The 18,075-nt window shown below is 32.6% G+C and overlaps 1 protein-coding gene across 2 annotated transcripts in view; it reads right to left on the reverse strand.

The window, feature by feature from the left end:
* Positions 1-18,075, reverse strand: part of LOC132721179 (serine/threonine-protein kinase SIK3-like) — a 56,431-nt gene that overhangs the window by 18,960 nt on the left and 19,396 nt on the right. For both annotated transcript variants that reach the window (XM_060705439.1, XM_060705440.1), the window contains exons 7-12: positions 11,992-12,230; positions 9,562-9,739; positions 6,353-6,459; positions 3,459-3,789; positions 2,680-2,792; positions 222-307 (exon numbers count right to left, since the gene is read on the reverse strand). In XM_060705439.1, the coding sequence (XP_060561422.1) occupies positions 222-307; positions 2,680-2,792; positions 3,459-3,789; positions 6,353-6,459; positions 9,562-9,739; positions 11,992-12,230 (1,054 nt within the window). The remainder of the gene's footprint in view (positions 1-221; positions 308-2,679; positions 2,793-3,458; positions 3,790-6,352; positions 6,460-9,561; positions 9,740-11,991; positions 12,231-18,075) is intronic.

Genomic DNA, 18,075 nt, shown 5'->3' on the forward strand with positions numbered 1-18,075 from the left:
AACTTTTAAAACATTTTAGTTTGTTTGGTTATTTTTGCCAATTTAGTCAAATTTTTGCTCATAACTCAGAATAATTGTCACGGAGAAATTTCACCTAGCACAAAGATCAAACCAGGTCCTCCTGGATTGAAATTCCAATGCTTTCACATATCATTAATTGAGCTAAGCAGGCCAACAGATAAAGGGCAGTATACAGTATAATTTGAATGTGAGGGATGTACCTTTGTACAGCATCTTGATCAGGTTCCTGGTCAGATGAAGCATCTTCTTTCTCCTCTACAGTAAGAGGTAATCCAGCACCTTGTGCCTACAATATATCATCATTATAATAACCTTTATACCAATGTACTTTTATGATAATCTAACTTAAAACTTGGCGGGTCAGTCCCTCGACTTCATGGTTGAACTTTCCCAATGATAACTAGAGTTTGGAATAAGTAAGACAGTATGCTGGGCTATTCTAAGTGCTTGATAGTAAAACAAGAGTCTTGTTGACATGTTAAAAAACAAAGGCCATAATTATGTCAAAATCATTGTTAGAGGTATATACCTTGGATAGTGACCTCCTTCTATACTCTAAAACAAGAGCTGTCGGTAGGACAGCATGCTCGACTATTCTTAGTGCGTGATAGTAAAAAAAAATGGTTGATACAGTTACCCCCTCCTGCTTACAGGTTGGGGTCATGATGGTGAACAAGTGTGCAACGTTTCAAAGCCATATGTCAATGGACTTTGAAAATATTTGAACTATTACAAAAACTTTAACATAAATTCTAAGTCGAAAAAGGGGCATAATTCTGTCAAAATACTTGATAGAGTTACCTCCTCCTGTCTACAGGTTGGGGTCATGATGGTGAACAAGTGTGCAACGTTTCAAAGCCATATGTCAATGGACTTTGAAAATATTTGAACTATTACAAAAACTTTAACATAAATTCTAAGTCGAAAAAGGGGCATAATTCTGTCAAAATACTTGATAGAGTTACCTCCTCCTGTCTACAGGTTGGGGTCATGAATGGTGAACAAGTGTGCAAAGTTTCAAAGCCATATGTCAATGGACTTTGAAAAATATTTGAAACTATTAACAAAAACTTTAACATAAATTCCTAAGTTTCGAAAAAAGGGGCATATATTCTTTCAAAATGCTTGATAGAGTTAACCTCCTCCTGGTCTACAGGTTGGGGTCATGATGGTGAACAAGTGTGCAAAGTTTCAAAGCCATAGGCCAAGGACTTTGAAAATATTTGAACTATTACAAAAACTTTAACATAAGTGGTTACGCCGACGCAGACGCCGACGCTCTGGTGACTGCAATAGCTCTACTTATTCTTATCGAATAGTCGAGCTAAAGTGTGTGAAGTTTCAATTCATTCCCTTCAGTAATTTTTCGAGATACCACACAAAAACTTAAAGTGTCGCAATGATACCTGGATGTGTACAATAGCTCTTCCTATTTTTCAAATAGTCAAGCTAAAAAACATTTTATTGTTTATGAATAGAAAACTTGAAATATTACTGGAATTGGAATTGTATTATTCAAAGTTAACTTGTAATTCTATATAATTCTAAATGTCAATGATAATCCTAAACAATTCACACATGATATATTTCAGTTACAAAATAGAATCTTTTTAATATTCCATGTTTACCATTCTAAAACAGTTGCAGGGTGCACAATGGAAGCTATCCCTGAGGACAGGTTTATTTCAATATATAAATAGACCTTAAAAAAAAGTCTTCAACCTGAACAGTCATGCCTGTTCCCCACACCCCCATGTCACCACCATGTATTGTCATTTACTAATTGAATTAACTGATGTTTTACAGCTAACTAAGGAAGTATAAATAATAAATAACAGCTTTTCGTCACCTGCTCATTAAAATTACATTATTCAACATGCTTTTTTTTCACCTAATCGTTTCCTGTGACAATTAACGTTAAGCACTGTGATGAATAATAAATAGGAAACAAACTTTGTAGCTTGTATCATGTGTCATATATTATATAGCTGTCATTATAGAAGTGCTATAAAACAAATGTAAGCCTTGTTGATGGTATTAGATACATGGTAACTTTTGTACCCTCTCATAGATATGTATCAAAGAGGATCTTAATGTTTGTTTCTTATAAAAATCTCATTTCAAATGTCAATTTGCACATTTTGTTTCATTTTAATTGATTTTCACAGCTATTTCTAAATTATTTTTTTGTAAGATTGTACCCATTTAACCTGTCTGTTTGCCTCTTTACATTTAAATACTTTAATGTCTTTCATTTTTCCTCCTTTTCTTGTTATGCTTTGAATTTAATATTTCATGACTTAAAATGTCGTTCTAATTAGCAAAGAGACAAATTATAGACAAGCATACTCCAAAAATAAAACTGTTAACAGAGCACAATCATGTTTTCTATTGAAAGCATGACAGCAGGAGCCTCATCAAGACATATCATAAGATAAAAACAAGGTGTTTTTTCTCGTGGCCAATCAGGGGCTTTAGAATAACTCAAGTCTCTGAATGGAATGACCTTGAATATTTCATGTTGTCTTCCCTATAAGACAGACACGGCACTAGATACAGTTAATTCCAGGAAATATACTTTCATCCACATCATTCAGCTGCTCTAAACCTGCTACAAGAGCTGTATATAAATGAAATATATTTATATTATATCTTTACCGTCAATGTTTCCATGCTGCCAGCTTGACTATTTCCAGGCATCATCTGTCGACAAAACCTATGGATATTAGCCCCGCCATCTGATGCTCGTCGATTTAAGTTCGCACCTCCACCTTTTGAAAGGAATATAACATATATCAATAGTAAATATATCAATGTTAAATAAAGAATGACATACAGCCTTACAAATTTATTACAGTTAATGTGCTCAGCGCGAATTTGCAAAACCAGTGAGACCCCACGGATGACACTCATCATGGACAAAAAGTTTCTCGAAATTTGTGCGTGATACCCCTTACAGATTTATTATACCAAGTATCTGTTAGACTTGTTAATTTTTTACATCCATTTCTAAAAAAAAAACCCTGAATTTTGACATATTAACAGATCCTGAGCAGATCTATTTATCACAATGATCAGGGAACATCTTCATTGAAATTTATCAAACTTAACATATCTCTAGAGGTTGAATGGTTGCAAAATAACATCCAGCACATTTACAAATATAATTTTGAGGAACGGATAAAATAAGTTTCACTTTTGAGAATCTATTTTACCTGGCTGACTGACCAAATGAAGAGTTTGAATGATGTAGAAGATAACATGCCAGTCATATTTGTTGCTCACTTAGTAAAGCACAGATTCTTTCGTATGCTTTTTCTAGCTCTCATAAGATGACTATCAATAAATATATAAATAAAATAGTGTAGCAAAGTCTTGCTTTACAAATGGCCATTAACTACTGGCAAATTGATAATTTAATATTTTTTTTACACTACCTGCTCCCATCATTGGAGGTAACTGTAAATATTGCTGATCGCCCATTGGCACATTGTACTGATGTTGAGTCATAAGGGGTGGGAAAGCACCCATTGGCAAGTTATTGTAAGGAGAGATGCCTCCTAGAGGATTGAACCCAAATGGCATAAAGCAGTTGGGCTGAGGCATGGCAAACAGTTGCTGATGTTGCCCTAATTTCATTCGTAAATCATCAGGAACTTCATGTCGACTGTCACCCACGCCAACAGTGTGTCTTCGCATGGCAAGATACCGAGCTAAAGCTTCTGGTGAGGGCTCTTCATCAGAGTCTGAGTAGTTTGTGTCTTCCAACTACAATAGATAAACATATTTAGAAAATAGATACATATTTAGAAAATAGATAAACATATTTATGAAATAGATAACTGTTTTTAGAAAATAGATAAACGTATTTAGAAAATAGATAAACATATTTAGGAAATAGATAAACATATTAAGATAATAGATAAACATATTTAGGAAATAGATAAACATATTTAGAAAATAGATAAACATATTTATGAAATAGATAACTGTTTTTAGAAAATAGATAAACGTATTTAGAAAATAGATAAACATATTTAGGAAATAGATAAACATATTAAGATAATAGATAAACATATTTAGGAAATAGATACACATATTTAGAAAATAGATAAACATATTTATGAAATAGATAAATGTTTTTAAAAAATAGATAAATGTTTTTAGAAAATATATAAACATATTTAGGAAATAGATAAACATATTAAGAAAATAGATAAACATATTTTGGAAATAGATACACATATTAAGAAAATAGATAAACATATTTTGGAAATAGATACACATATTAAGAAAATAGATAAACATATTTTGGAAATAGATAAACGTATTTACATAAATCACACACCCATGCCGATTTTGTGATTCTGTAAAAATGGTATTTGCACAGATGTGCATATATTTTGGCATGATGTCATTTGCTTTATACAAACATAGTTTACAGACAAGCAAAATGTTAGCATTACACTATAGGCACTTTAATGAACAATGATTATTAAGCACTTTAAACAGTCTTGATTTTTGGTATGTGATAAATAGAATATGATATTTGTGAAGGATCATTACTAAATTTATAGAGCTTGTTGAATAAAATCATATTTGGCTCTCATAATATGATTTCATTCAACTTGTTCAATAAAATCCGTATTGAACCTACAATCATTCAATATCCTCTATTTATCAACCTGAAATCATGAACAAGAGCACTACATGAGGTACCTACACTCCTCTGAAATCATATTAAATTCAAGAGTGAAATGGTGTTATGGTTGGTATACACATTACTTCTCAGTCAGACAAATTACTTTGTAATTATATTATTGCAAAAATGTTTAAAGTATTGATTTTTATACAAAACTTTAATTATTTTCCTTTTTAAAAGGGACATAACTCTAGAATTACAAATCACTTTGTTTTGCCACATGTCCAACAGATGTGCAGTGTTCACATTAATAGGTACACAAGGAGTGAAGTTTTATCTCAATACCTATGGCAGTTTTGATATCATTCCTACTTATCTAAAAAGGGGCATACAACCAGAATACTTTCAGAATGATGTACAGAATTATTGTACAATGCATATTACATTTAAACAAAGAAATTTCAGTAATGACCTTCAGCGATTATATAGACCATTCTACAACACATTTTTTAAAGTTATACTTTTCCTCAGTTTTGTTTCTTTCGAAAGAAACAGGCCTACAAATTTTATATGTCCCATAGGTTTAAATAAATTCATATTTTTAAAGCATTAAATATTAAATGAATATTATGAGATGACAATGCTTGGGTTAATCACTCAATTAAGTCAATAAATCCCGTTCGAGGTGTCTTTTAAGCTCTTTATTAATCTTGACAAATTCATGTACATAATTTTAACTGATTTTACAATTAGTTCAGAAATCACAAGATAAATAAATTGCTTCTTATATGAACTATTTGTAACAATAGGGAAATCACAACATATAAACGTGTATAAATAAGTCTTTACAATAATTTACAATCAGTGGTAACCTTTTCAAGGCATTTTACATATAGTGCCAATCTGACTTCATGGCAATTTAGGGTTAAAACTCGCCAAATAAAATACTCCTTCTTTTGTACTTTTTATAAAGATGTACAATTATAAATGTATATATCTCTTCCTGCCAAAATGGTTAGTGCGATACAGAATGCACATTTTAACTTTGCATTTTAACTTTGAAGTAAATCCCTCAGAAATAAAGATATAGTTAAAAGGAAAATTCTCAGTTAAGAGGATGAATTAATCTAAATATTGGAGCTGCATTTACTAAATAACATGTAATGTTGGTAATGATATTGAAAATAAAGTTTAAAGTAAATCATTTTAGAAGTAGGTAAGTACTAGTAAAATTGAACAATTTTCAAATTAAAGAGGAGATAAATCTTTAAATATGGGTGTAAGCGTTATGAACCGGATCACTTATGAGATCCACATTAAGATATGTTTTTGAAATTTGAAGTCAATTCCTTAAAAAATAAAGAAGTTACAGTAAAACATATTTTAAAGCACACACAGTGTTGATGCCTGGGTGAGTAGGACAGCTCCCCAAACAGTCAAACTAAAAAGTCAATCTTACAGTAAATAAATGTTGAAAAGTCATTCATAAACTTATATATATTCGAGAAAAAAAACTTTCAAAAAAGTGATTGTATACCACAAAACTGAATATCTCTCACTCACTAATCAAAGACTCAACCAAAAAATTCGAATTATCACTGCCAAGTCAGTTACAATACAAATTTACATCAATTTACATGTCTAGCACCTGCCTGCTGTTCACATTTATGAAACTAGAAATATTCTTACATGATTATTTTCATTATAAAACTGCATCTGTGGAACATGCGGTGTCCTCAATAAAGGTGGTGTTGTGCTTGGTCCAACCTCTTCTACCGGTACCTCCACTCTCTCCACTACAATAGATAGAAAAAAACATTATATTAGACATGAAACAATTGAACGAATCATCGGTGGTACTTCATCAAAAGACTGATGGCGACTGCCAAACACTGGCTTGTAAACAACGTGGGATCAAATCCTCCACATGATCAATTCCTTAAAGGCCCATTATGCCTCAGACAGCTTTAATTTTTACTTCTTGAAAGCTTTTTATTTTTTGTGTCTTATATCATAGTTTCCAAAACGTTACTCCCTGTCCAATTGTATGAACCATATTTTGTTTTTGTTGCTTTTTGGCAATCAGTACACTTATAGTGATTTAGTATTTTGAATGAAGTCAAAACTTTCTACTTTCTTCACATTTTGCTACTTTTTAATAACAAATAATTTCACATTCCGCACTATTTTCTTCATGTGATAAGCATCCAACATGCTCTAAAACCATTATTTAATTGCTGTAATACTCATGTTTGTCATTTATCTCTGAGACATAATCTGCCTTTTATGTTAGATAGCTAATAGGTCAAGCATACAAAATGTCAATTAGAGGTTGCACTATACTTATAACCCTTACCATGTTTTATTGTTGAATTTGAAAATGTTCAATAGACTTTTGCTTACTTTAATATAGAAATTTCCAATTGGTTCTTTTAATTCCTTCTTTTTGTCTTGATTATTTTTTTAGTGTTTTAGTGTCTTGGGTGGAGGGGCGAGGGGCTGGAGAGGAGAAAGGTGGTTAGTGACAACAACACTTGTAGTGGTAAGGTCACATATAGCATTTTTTCCAGCTGTACTAGAGATCTGTAAGCATTATTTGAGCAGCGTCACAACAAAACCAACATAATGCGTATGCGACCAGCATGGATCTAGACCAGCCTGCACATCGGCACAGTCTGATCAGGATCCATGCTGTTCACTATCAGTTTTCTCTACTTGTTATAGGGTTTGTAAGCGAACAGCATGGATCCTGATCAGACTGCGCGGATGCGCAGGCTGGTCTGGATCCATGCTGGTCGCAAACCCATTATGTTGGTTTTGTCGTGACGCGGCTCATTTTATTTCAATTACAAGAAGACAGAGTAAAACAATGGCCCTGACCTTGTATTGATGATATCAATTGGTAAGTTAATATTGCCATTTACATGTATCAGAATGTCAAGTCAGTAAATAATTATAAATGCAGTACATTCTTTACATTGTTAAAGAACATGACCTTTCAATTTTTTGTAACATTTGCAAAACACATTAACAGAATTGAAAATCAATGACTAAACAAAGTTCAAATAAAGTGAATAAAAATGTAACTGTATATTTTATCTTATAAAACCATTTCTTTAGAATCTTTCTAAAAACTTATTGTAATGTTTTTCAAATTTCTTATGAAAGCCTAACAGTGATTTAAAGGTCTCATTTAAAGTGTTGTACATGTGAAAATACAATTGATAACCTAACTGCTTTGACCTTTAAGAATTATATTTCACAGAACAACTAACAAATCATTATCAATAATGTTGTATCTACCACACAGAACATCTATGATAATTGCAACTGATTTGCAAAGCACTGCTGATTTGAACTTTTGATTTATCAGAATTTAAGTCATAGTCTTAAAATGCCTATGCTTCAAATTTTGAAATATCTGTTTTTCATATCAGAATTTCAATTTGAAAATAAAGGCCTTATTAACCCTCCACCAGCTGAATATATAAAATAGATTTGACCAGCTTTGAATTTGGAACAGTCCATTCAAAGTTAAAGGGATTTCATAAATTATGTGCAGGCTGGCCTGGTTTAAAACTAGTGGCAAAGGCAGGCAAAAGCTTATCATTTTTTGGTTCATGCAGATTAACGGTTAACAATATAATAATCTGAGTATTTATGAATGTCTTTTTACACTTTAACGATTGAATAATTAATTTTTGTTTCATTAGCATTTACATTACTTTTTATTGAATATTTGATATCATGAACATGTGTAATAATAAAACACTGTGACTCCCCCTGTGTAATTTAAGGGCCATCTTCCTTATTTCAAGGTCTTTTTCCTGACTTATTCACTCATAGCTTGACCACTACAGTTATGATGTGTGATTACAGAGAGTAAAGGAGATTAAGGCCTTTTCAGGGTCACTGTTATACATATGAATCAGCCGTGTATCAAGCAGCATTTCATATCACGATTATCACTGCAATATAAATTTGGAATCACTATTTGCCTTGATCAATGTTACTGTGACTGTCCATGTAGGTATAGATCTACAATTATCAAGTTTAAGAAAGTTGTTACCTAAAAATCAACATTACGACCAAATTGTGCTAATAATTGGATGGTACAGTATTGATTTGACAATAAACATGTACTACTCTCCCGGAATTTTTACACATTTTCATCGTAAACGAAACAACCTCATGACTCCTCGTACTATATCCATGGAAAAAGTCACAAGTTCAAATATTGTAAATTTTATATCAGTAATAACATTGTTCTGCCTTATTATCAAATTGTGTATTACATATTTCTTGTCTTATGGAAAAACAGAATAGTTTAGTTCATTAAAATCTTCTTCACATAGAATATAGATCTGACTCTTCGGGCAATGACAATATACATAAAAAAAATTAATTTTACTAACCATATATCATACATATGTATCTTATGTTTATGCTTTATAATTACATATATATTCCTTACAATAAACAAATGTTGATATAACTTGAACTTTTCCATTATAAAAATCTAGCCAATCAGACGTTTAAACTTTCTACATTCTCCGTGTCAGACCCCCTACCCCCAACCCTGCTTCTGCTCAGGTCCACAAGCTCATAATCAGTCATGTGACACTCAATCAGTTGGGATCATGGGTAATTTTGTTTCTATATATAGTTACAAGTATATTAAAATGTTTTATTTGCACTTCACCTAACCCAAATGCCTTAAGACCAGAGTGTGCAGTAAGTACCTCATGAACTTATCAGGTACCAACCTTTTATGTTTTTTAATGTCAATAAAATTCATTTGTAGGAGACACCATTTTTCAGCAGACGGTAATTTTCCCAGCATGCAATGGTTTAAAAGAGCACTTATGTCATATAACAACACAGGCAAAGCTACATACCAACTCCCGTTGTAATACTAGAACGTCTTTCCGTTCGTGTCGCCATTGGCAAGTTTTGTGAAGCTGCAAGCAGATCTGGATGGATTTTGTTCAACAAAGTCTTTGGATGCTTTTTAATTTTATCCAACATGAGATGATATATAGCACTATGATGGTCGTAAGCAGAATTTTTTACAGACTGAAATATAAAAATAATAGAATAATTTGAGTAAACTGATTATATAGATACAATGTTACATCAAACCAGCTGGTGCCTTTATAATTTATTTATATCAAACAAAGAAGGTTGATTGGTTACAACACATACTTTTAATACATTTTTTGATAACATCTCTCCAGTCAGTCAACCTAACCACATTTCCTCAATAACTAAACAGTAATTACTTGCATCATCACCACAAGTGACCTTGAACTTATCCCACATTGAGACAAATAACCATTAAACTCAATGTCCAAGATACTTGTCATGGAGAAATTTCACCCTAAGGATCAAACCCGCAACTCCTGGATTAATAATATCTGTCATTTGTTGCGGTTCGGACCGGAATATCCGTCCCGAGGGGACCCGCCCATTGGGCGGTAACGAGGCTTGCCGAGTTACCGCCCATGGGCGGGTTCCCGAGGGACGGATATTCCGGTCCGAACCGCAAACATATGTTAGATATTTTTTCTTGCATATTCTGCCATATTATTTCATATCTAAAATGGTTTACATCAATATGATATATGTTCATGGAAATTAAAGTCATTTCATCCATAACTATTTTCTTACAATAGCGTATGAACTTACAACTTAAATAACAACGGCGAAATGACGTCATCCTAAGCACATATTTCCCTTCTAAAACGACGTCATTTTAACGCGGTTCATTCATAAAGTGCGCTAAAATGACGTTGTTGTTTGGCACGCGACTCATCTGGCACCCCCCATGCCAGATGAAATTTCTGGCATGGGTAAAACTCACGGAAACGCCAGTCTGCTATGCAATAATACAAATCTCTCTTTTTGACATCAGAATTAATTTTACATGTATCCACAATACAAGGTTATTTATATATATTCAAGGCTTTCATATATAATTTAAGGTATATCATTTTAAATGTGTTGCACTGGTTCTGTACCCAGGGCAAATCTCTCCATTTTAAAGATGAATCAAGTAGCATCACTTTAGTGCAGTAACGTTTTAACTCCTATCAAATTTATACAGAGTTAGAATTCTTTACAGCACTAATGGCAATCAGGGCTCACACTGGCTCAAATAAAATAATAGCCAATATTTTCAACTTAAAAAAATAATAGCCAAAAGTTCAGCGGACTTTTCACGAATTAGTGACATAAGCAGTTGATTAAATAAACATTACATTTATATACAACTTTCAGTTTTATAAGGATTCTCAAATAAACCGATACATTTGTGTATATTGATAACTACCTTTTTTAAATAGAACCACCGCTTTAATGGTTATTATAGAACAGAATAAAAACGTTATCATAAGTATAATTACTGTATAACAATAATGTTAAAGATTCATTATAACTTTACATAATGCTGTTATCAGACAACTTTTTTTGTTTGTTCTTATCAAATTTTGTCAGCTATAACCACTGTCAATTTCCACATTTCACACAGAACTAGAGTAGATCTAGGTCATATAAGCCTATAGAAATAACACAAGTTTGCAAACTCATTAACAGAATGCAGCCTTTTTTCTGAATAATTTATTGAAAAATATCATCATCACCAATGTAATACAAATTTTCTGCCATAGTAGTAAAGATTTTTAAACAGAACATAGCTTATTTCACCTTTAAATAAATATCAAAATTATCGGTGTCGCGAAAATATGTGACAATCGGATTTTTCCTGTTTTCTGAAGAAATATTCACAATTTTGGTTGTTGTGCAAATAGTTGTTGGGAAGTTAATACTTTTTTTAAATATTTTACCATTGCTTTCCACTGGCGATTTAGTCAAGTAGCTTAAAACAAAACAAAAATCAAAATTTGCAATTACTGCAATTCACGGTAAATTTTGGGTAAGTCAATATCCAGTTTATCAATTTTAAAACGATTTTTGTGGCTAATTGACGGATATTAGATGGCTATTATAAATGCTGGACAATATCTTTAAAGTACTTATACAATTATACATCTCTCATGTATTTTATCACCTCGGGCAATATAGTTAGCAGCGCGTGACCGGTAAAAAGTTGGCACCCCGCTGGTGTTAATTGGGTCTACTGCATTCATTATCGATTTTTACACCTTATATAAACACTGTTGGAAGTAAAAAATAATCGCCAGATTTTGTAGCCAAAATGCTAAAATAATCGCCAATCTTATAAAATAATCGCAAATGGCGACTATGGCGACCGACAGCGTGAGCCCTGGCAATGATAAAGAAAGTGTTCATTAACTCTATTTACTTACTTCTAATGTTTTCTCCCTATCCAATCTATGAATATTCACCATTTGTTCTAACACAGCTTCATTAAGATCGTCGTCAGTCTCTGATTCTAAATCACAATGTGTATTAAACTCGCGTATCATTTGTACGAATTCAGTGTCATCGTCACCTAACTGCATCCATCTATGATTTATTATTTGTTCCATAGTTATACGTTTTTTACAGTCTACTGTCAACATTTGTTTAATTAAATCTTCACAGTCTGAAATTGAAAACATTTGTATATTTATATACATGTATTTCATAAAAATGCAAATAAATTTCTCAAGTTTTGATTGGCCAACATGTTACTTTATCGTATATGCTAAAATGTATACCATGTTGTATAAACTTTGAAGGACGGAAATGCAAGACTAACAAGGTTTTTTCTTGCATCATTGAATGTGAATTTCCTGTGCACATAATAGTCCATTTTTGTGTAGTGTTCTTAATGGTATATTTCTTTCAATTAAAAATACAAAATTCTGCCTAATTTAAACAACTGTTGCACTATATGTAGAGAATTACTTTCTCAAAATATCAAATTTCAAAAAATAATTTTGGATAAAAATTTTGATCCCCCATCAAATGAAACTATTTAAAGAGCTAAATTGGATGTCCATTGACAAAAGAATAATGTATAAAAAGACTATTCTCAGGTATAAATCTATAAATGATCCATTTTTCCCCATTATATGAAAACTAAATTTGAAATGGTAAATGACAAACACAACTTTAACTAAAGATCTATTCAAAAGTAGAAATGAGCCACGTCATGACAAAACCAACATAGTGCGTTTGCGACCAGCATGGATCCAGACCAGCCTGCGCCTCTGCGCAGTCTGATCAGGATCCATGCTGTTCGCTATTATTTTCTCTACTTGTAAAGGGCTGGTAAGCGAACAGCATGGATCCTGATCAGACTGCGCGGATGCGCAGGCTGTTCTGGATCCATGCTGGTAGCAAACGCACTATGCTGGTTCTGTCGTGACGCGGCTCAAGTTATACCTTAACCAACCAATGAGTTCTTTAGAAAATCATGATTACTTTTGTCCTATAATATGGAATGATATACCAATATACATATTCAACATTCTATTACTTTGAAGAAATTTCATGCCACATATATACATTAAGAGGCAATTTTCTTGTGAAATTTTTGAACATATACACTTGGATTTTCACCAAAATTTTCGTACTATTACTGTTTTATTATATGACCAAATTAAAATTCTTCATCTTGTAGATTTACTTAGCTGTCCTATTTCCTACTTCCTGCAAATGAGTTCTTAATAAGAAAGTGCAGAAGTACTGTTGTTTTCTTTTTTACTTCCTGCAAATAAGTCCTTAATAATCGGACAAAAAGTGCAGTAGTACTGTTGTTTTCTTTTTTACTTCCTGCAAATAAGTCCTTAATAAGCGGACAGAAAGTGCAGAAGTACTGTTGTTTTCTTTTTTACTTCCTGCAAATAAGTCCTTAATAAGCGGACAGAAAGTGCAGAAGTACTGTTGTTTTCTTTTTTACTTCCTGCAAATGAGTTCTTAATAAGCAGACAGAAAGTGCAGAAGTACTGTTGTTTTCTTTTTTACTTCCTGCAAATAAGTCCTTAATAAGCGGACAGAAAGTGCAGAAGTACTGTTGTTTTCTTTTTTACTACCTGCAAATAAGTCCTTTATAAGCGGACAAAAAGTGCAGAAGTACTGTTGTTTTCTTTTTTACTTCCTGCAAATAAGTTCTTAATAAGCGGACAGAAAGTGCAGAAGTACTGTTGTTTTCTTTTTTACTTCCTGCAAATTAGTCCTTAATAAGCGGACAGAAAGTGCAGAAGTACTGTTGTTTTCTTTTTTACTTCCTGCAAATGAGTCCTTAATAAGCGGACAGAAAGTGCAGAAGTACTGTTGTTTTCTTTTTTTACTTCCTGCAAATGAGTTCTTAATAAGCAGACAGAAAGTGCAGAAGTTACTGTTGTTTTTCTTTTTACTTCCTGCAAATAAGTCCTTAATAAGCGGACAGAAAGTGCAGAAGTACTGTTGTTTTCTTTTTTACTTCCTGCAAATAAGTCCTTAATAATCGGACAAAAAGTGCAGAAGTACTGTTGTTTTCTTTTTTACTTCCTGCAAATAAGTCCTTAATAAGCGGACAGAAAGTGCAGAAGTACTGTTGTTTTCTTTTTTACTTCCTGCAAATAAGTCCTTAATAAGCGGACAAAAAGTGCAGAAGTACTGTTGTTTTCTTTTTTACTTCCTGCAAATGAGTTCTTAATAAGCGGACAAAAAGTGCAGAAGTACTGTTGTTTTCTTTTTTACTTCCTGCAAATGAGTTCTTAATAAGCAGACAGAAAGTGCAGAAGTACTGTTGTTTTCTTTTTTACTTCCTGCAAATAAGTCCTTAATAAGCGGACAAAATGTGCAGAAGTACTGTTGTTTTCTTTTTTACTTCCTGCAAATGAGTTCTTAATAAGTGGACAGAAAGTGCAGAAGTACTGTTGTTTTCTTTTTTACTTCCTGCAAATAAGTCCTTCATAAGCTGACAGAAAGTGCAGAAGTACTGTTGTTTTCTTTTTTACTTCCTGCAAATAAGTCCTTCATAAGCTGACAGAAAGTGCAGAAGTACTGTTGTTTTCTTTTTTACTTCCTGCAAATAAGTCCTTCATAAGCGGACAGAAAGTGCAGAAGTACTGTTGTTTTCTTTTTACTTCCTGCAAATAAGTCCTTCATAAGCAGACAGAAAGTGCAGAAGTACTGTTGTTTTCTTTTTACTTCCTGCAAATAAGTCCTTCATAAGCTGACAGAAAGTGCAGAAGTACTGTTGTTTTCTTTTTACTTCCTGCAAATGAGTCCTTAATAATCGGACAGAAAGTGCAGAAGTACTGTTGTTTTCTTTTTACTTCCTGCAAATATGTCCTTAATAAGCGGACAGAAAGTGCAGAAGTACTGTTGTTTTCTTTTTTACTTCCTGCAAATAAGTCCTTCATAAGCGGACAGAAAGTGCAGAAGTACTGTTGTTTTCTTTTTTACTTCCTGCAAATATGTCCTTAATAAGCGGACAGAAAGTGCAGAAGTACTGTAACAGTTGTTTTCCTATTTTCAGCATTTGACTAAATTTTAAATTAGGTAAATGCAAATTATGCTCATGTGCACGACTTAGTGTAGACTCAACCTTGTATAATTTTTGAAAGAAAGAATGCTGTCTGAATCTAATTTATACATGATGTAAGTTTCATGGAACATTGTCTTTGATTGGTCGGCTAGTACTCTATTTACTGTAAAGCCATTAATGATTGGTCTCTAATAATAGATGGTTAAATTAAGCGCCACTCATTATAATGTTATGACCATTTTAAATTTAATGCATTTTTTTACTGGAAAAAAGAATTAGAAACTTTTACTCTTACATTAGTAAATGTTTGGTTCTTTAATAAATTTCAAATAAATACTAGCAATCATTTCAACACTACTATAATTCAGAGTGGATTTTGAAAACACCACACTGATTACTAAATGATACATCCGCTGTGAATCGCATATAATTCTAGTTTCACACTTTTTAATTTTATATGGGAAATCAATTATAACACTTGTAACTTCCGAGTTGAACTTAGACTGAGTTTATAGATGACTTTATGTACATGATTTCTGACACTTCAGTAGAATCACCAGCCTTCAATAATCTACCTCACACCTTTTCTTCTTATACAGTTACTAACGGTAATCCGAGGCATTTCTAATGCCAAAATATACCAAGTAATTATGTTTTTCCCAATTGACAAGCATAAAATTCCCTTTTTTGTTCTGAAGTGACTCCCTTAAAATTACAAGAAAATTTGAATACAAAAAGCTTTAACTTGAAGCCATTGTCTTATTCATTTTATGTCGAAGCCATTGTCTTATTCATTATATGTCTATATTAGTTAGAAAGATTGTTGACAGGTTATAACGGCTATTTGTAAATATAACCCTAGCCGCTTGGCAAGGGTTATATTGCAAACAGCCATTTATATACGGCCATATAACCTGTAAACAATCTTTATAACGAATTTATAATACAGCACGCATCATTTTTTTAGAGAAAAATGTACGATTTCTTCATGAATCGACAGCAGCCATGTATATAAAACTATATAAACGTCATGATTATCCAATGAAAAGTGACGTTACAAATGTACAGTATTATAATAGTTCCTATAAGTAACTCTTAAATTTCCACTATAGACTTATAATATGACAATCATTTTCCAATTCCAACCATGTTGGTGGCATTCTCAAAATGTTGGAAAAAGGACCAGTAGCTAGCTAGATGACTTTCTCATATGACAGATGGTGCCAGAGGGGACTCAAACTCACACAATTGAGGGACAAATGATTTGAGCCGTGTCATGACAAAACCAACATAGTGCGGTGGGACCAGCATGGATCCAGACCAGCCTGCGCATCTGCGCAGTATGATCAGGATCTATGCTGTTCGCTATCAGTTTCTCTACTTGTAATAGACTTGGTAAGCGAACAGCATGGATCTTGATCAGACTGCGCGGACTGCATGCTGGTCTGGATCCATGCTGTTCGCAAACGCACTATGTTGGTTTTGTCGTGATGCAGCTCATTTATGTCCTTAACAGGGCTGTTACAATACAGCAAAAAGCATATTGCAATACATACCACATCAGTTTTGCAATATAATTTGCAACCGGTATTGCTATTAATAATGGGTCACTTGGAAATGAATTTATGTGATTTTTGAAGTGATCATCCTTAACCTTTCTAAATTTTGTTTGTACTGTTGCCTATTCTGGCTATATATATTTTTTTTGAAAGTTTTCTGTTTCTTTTAAATAAAATTAGTAATATTTGACAAAATAATACATGTTTACTGATTGTTAAAATGTTTTAGAATTTTTTTTTGATATTTAATGAATGGTAAGTAAAAATCACCAGCATTATATGTATTGGCAGTGGGTGGGGTAATCAGTAATTTCGCAATGATCGTTATTGCCGATATTAATGATTATAACGCAGTTTTGAGACCCTTGACCACAACATGAGCGTTACAAAGAGGTTACAGTGTACTTGGCACTGATGATTGTGTCAGTGTAGTTCAAAATCTGAGATGCCGTAACAGCTTGTAATACTTTATATGTTGAATCAAACAGCCTATTACTCGGGACAATCTGTGATGCTGATCCAAGTGCATTTTTAAGTTCCTAATGCCACATTTATCTACTTTTTTATTTTTTCATGGAACTCCTTTTTCCATTTATTATAAAAAAACAAATGCCACCCTGCCACCCATCGTACTTGGAATACTTCATCAAAATGTTTTGATATGTTTATTCAGGCGTATTTTTTACACAAACACTGTTTAATTCTTATCATTACACAGTTTTATCACATATGGTTTGCCCTTTTCATATTTACATCAGCACTAATTTATCAAGAAAACCAAATTATACTTCTTAAAAAACCCATACAAATGAATGTGAACTCTGTACCACAATATATCGGTACACCATATATAACACTTACAGCCCTAGTCCTTAAATACATTCTTTGCAATATTTCAAAGCACTGGTCTAAAGTACATAATAACCTGGTTATTTTGCTGTTGATAAGGACAGTGAAAAACAAATACTAAAAGTTTTTGTCTTCATGAAATGCACTAATTGTGCTAATAGCATCACATTCCTAGTCCAATAAAGGTTTAAGATAATCCCAGCTTGGACAATTCTGTCTATTCTGATCTAAAACTATTCAATTTTCTGAAAAATAGCACGTACAAGATAACTAGAGCATATTGAATGAATGTATGCTCAATACTGAATAAATTCAACAAGTTCAATAAATTCAGTAATGAACCAACACAAATTTAATATTTTATTTATCATATACCCAAAATAAAGACTGTTTAAAGTACAACATCGGCCACCTATAGTGTTATGCTTTCATTTACTGTGTCTTTACAATGTGTTTGTTTCTACCTATTTTTTGATAAATTAAATGTATTTCTGTGGAAGGCAAGTGTCTTTAACTAGATTAAATTGCTCAATTTGTAAACTTGGCAACATATGTAACTC

This window comes from Ruditapes philippinarum, unplaced genomic scaffold, assembly GCF_026571515.1.
Source record: "Ruditapes philippinarum isolate M1 unplaced genomic scaffold, ASM2657151v2 ctg4791_1_1_1_1, whole genome shotgun sequence".
Classification (NCBI taxonomy): domain Eukaryota; kingdom Metazoa; phylum Mollusca; class Bivalvia; order Venerida; family Veneridae; genus Ruditapes; species Ruditapes philippinarum.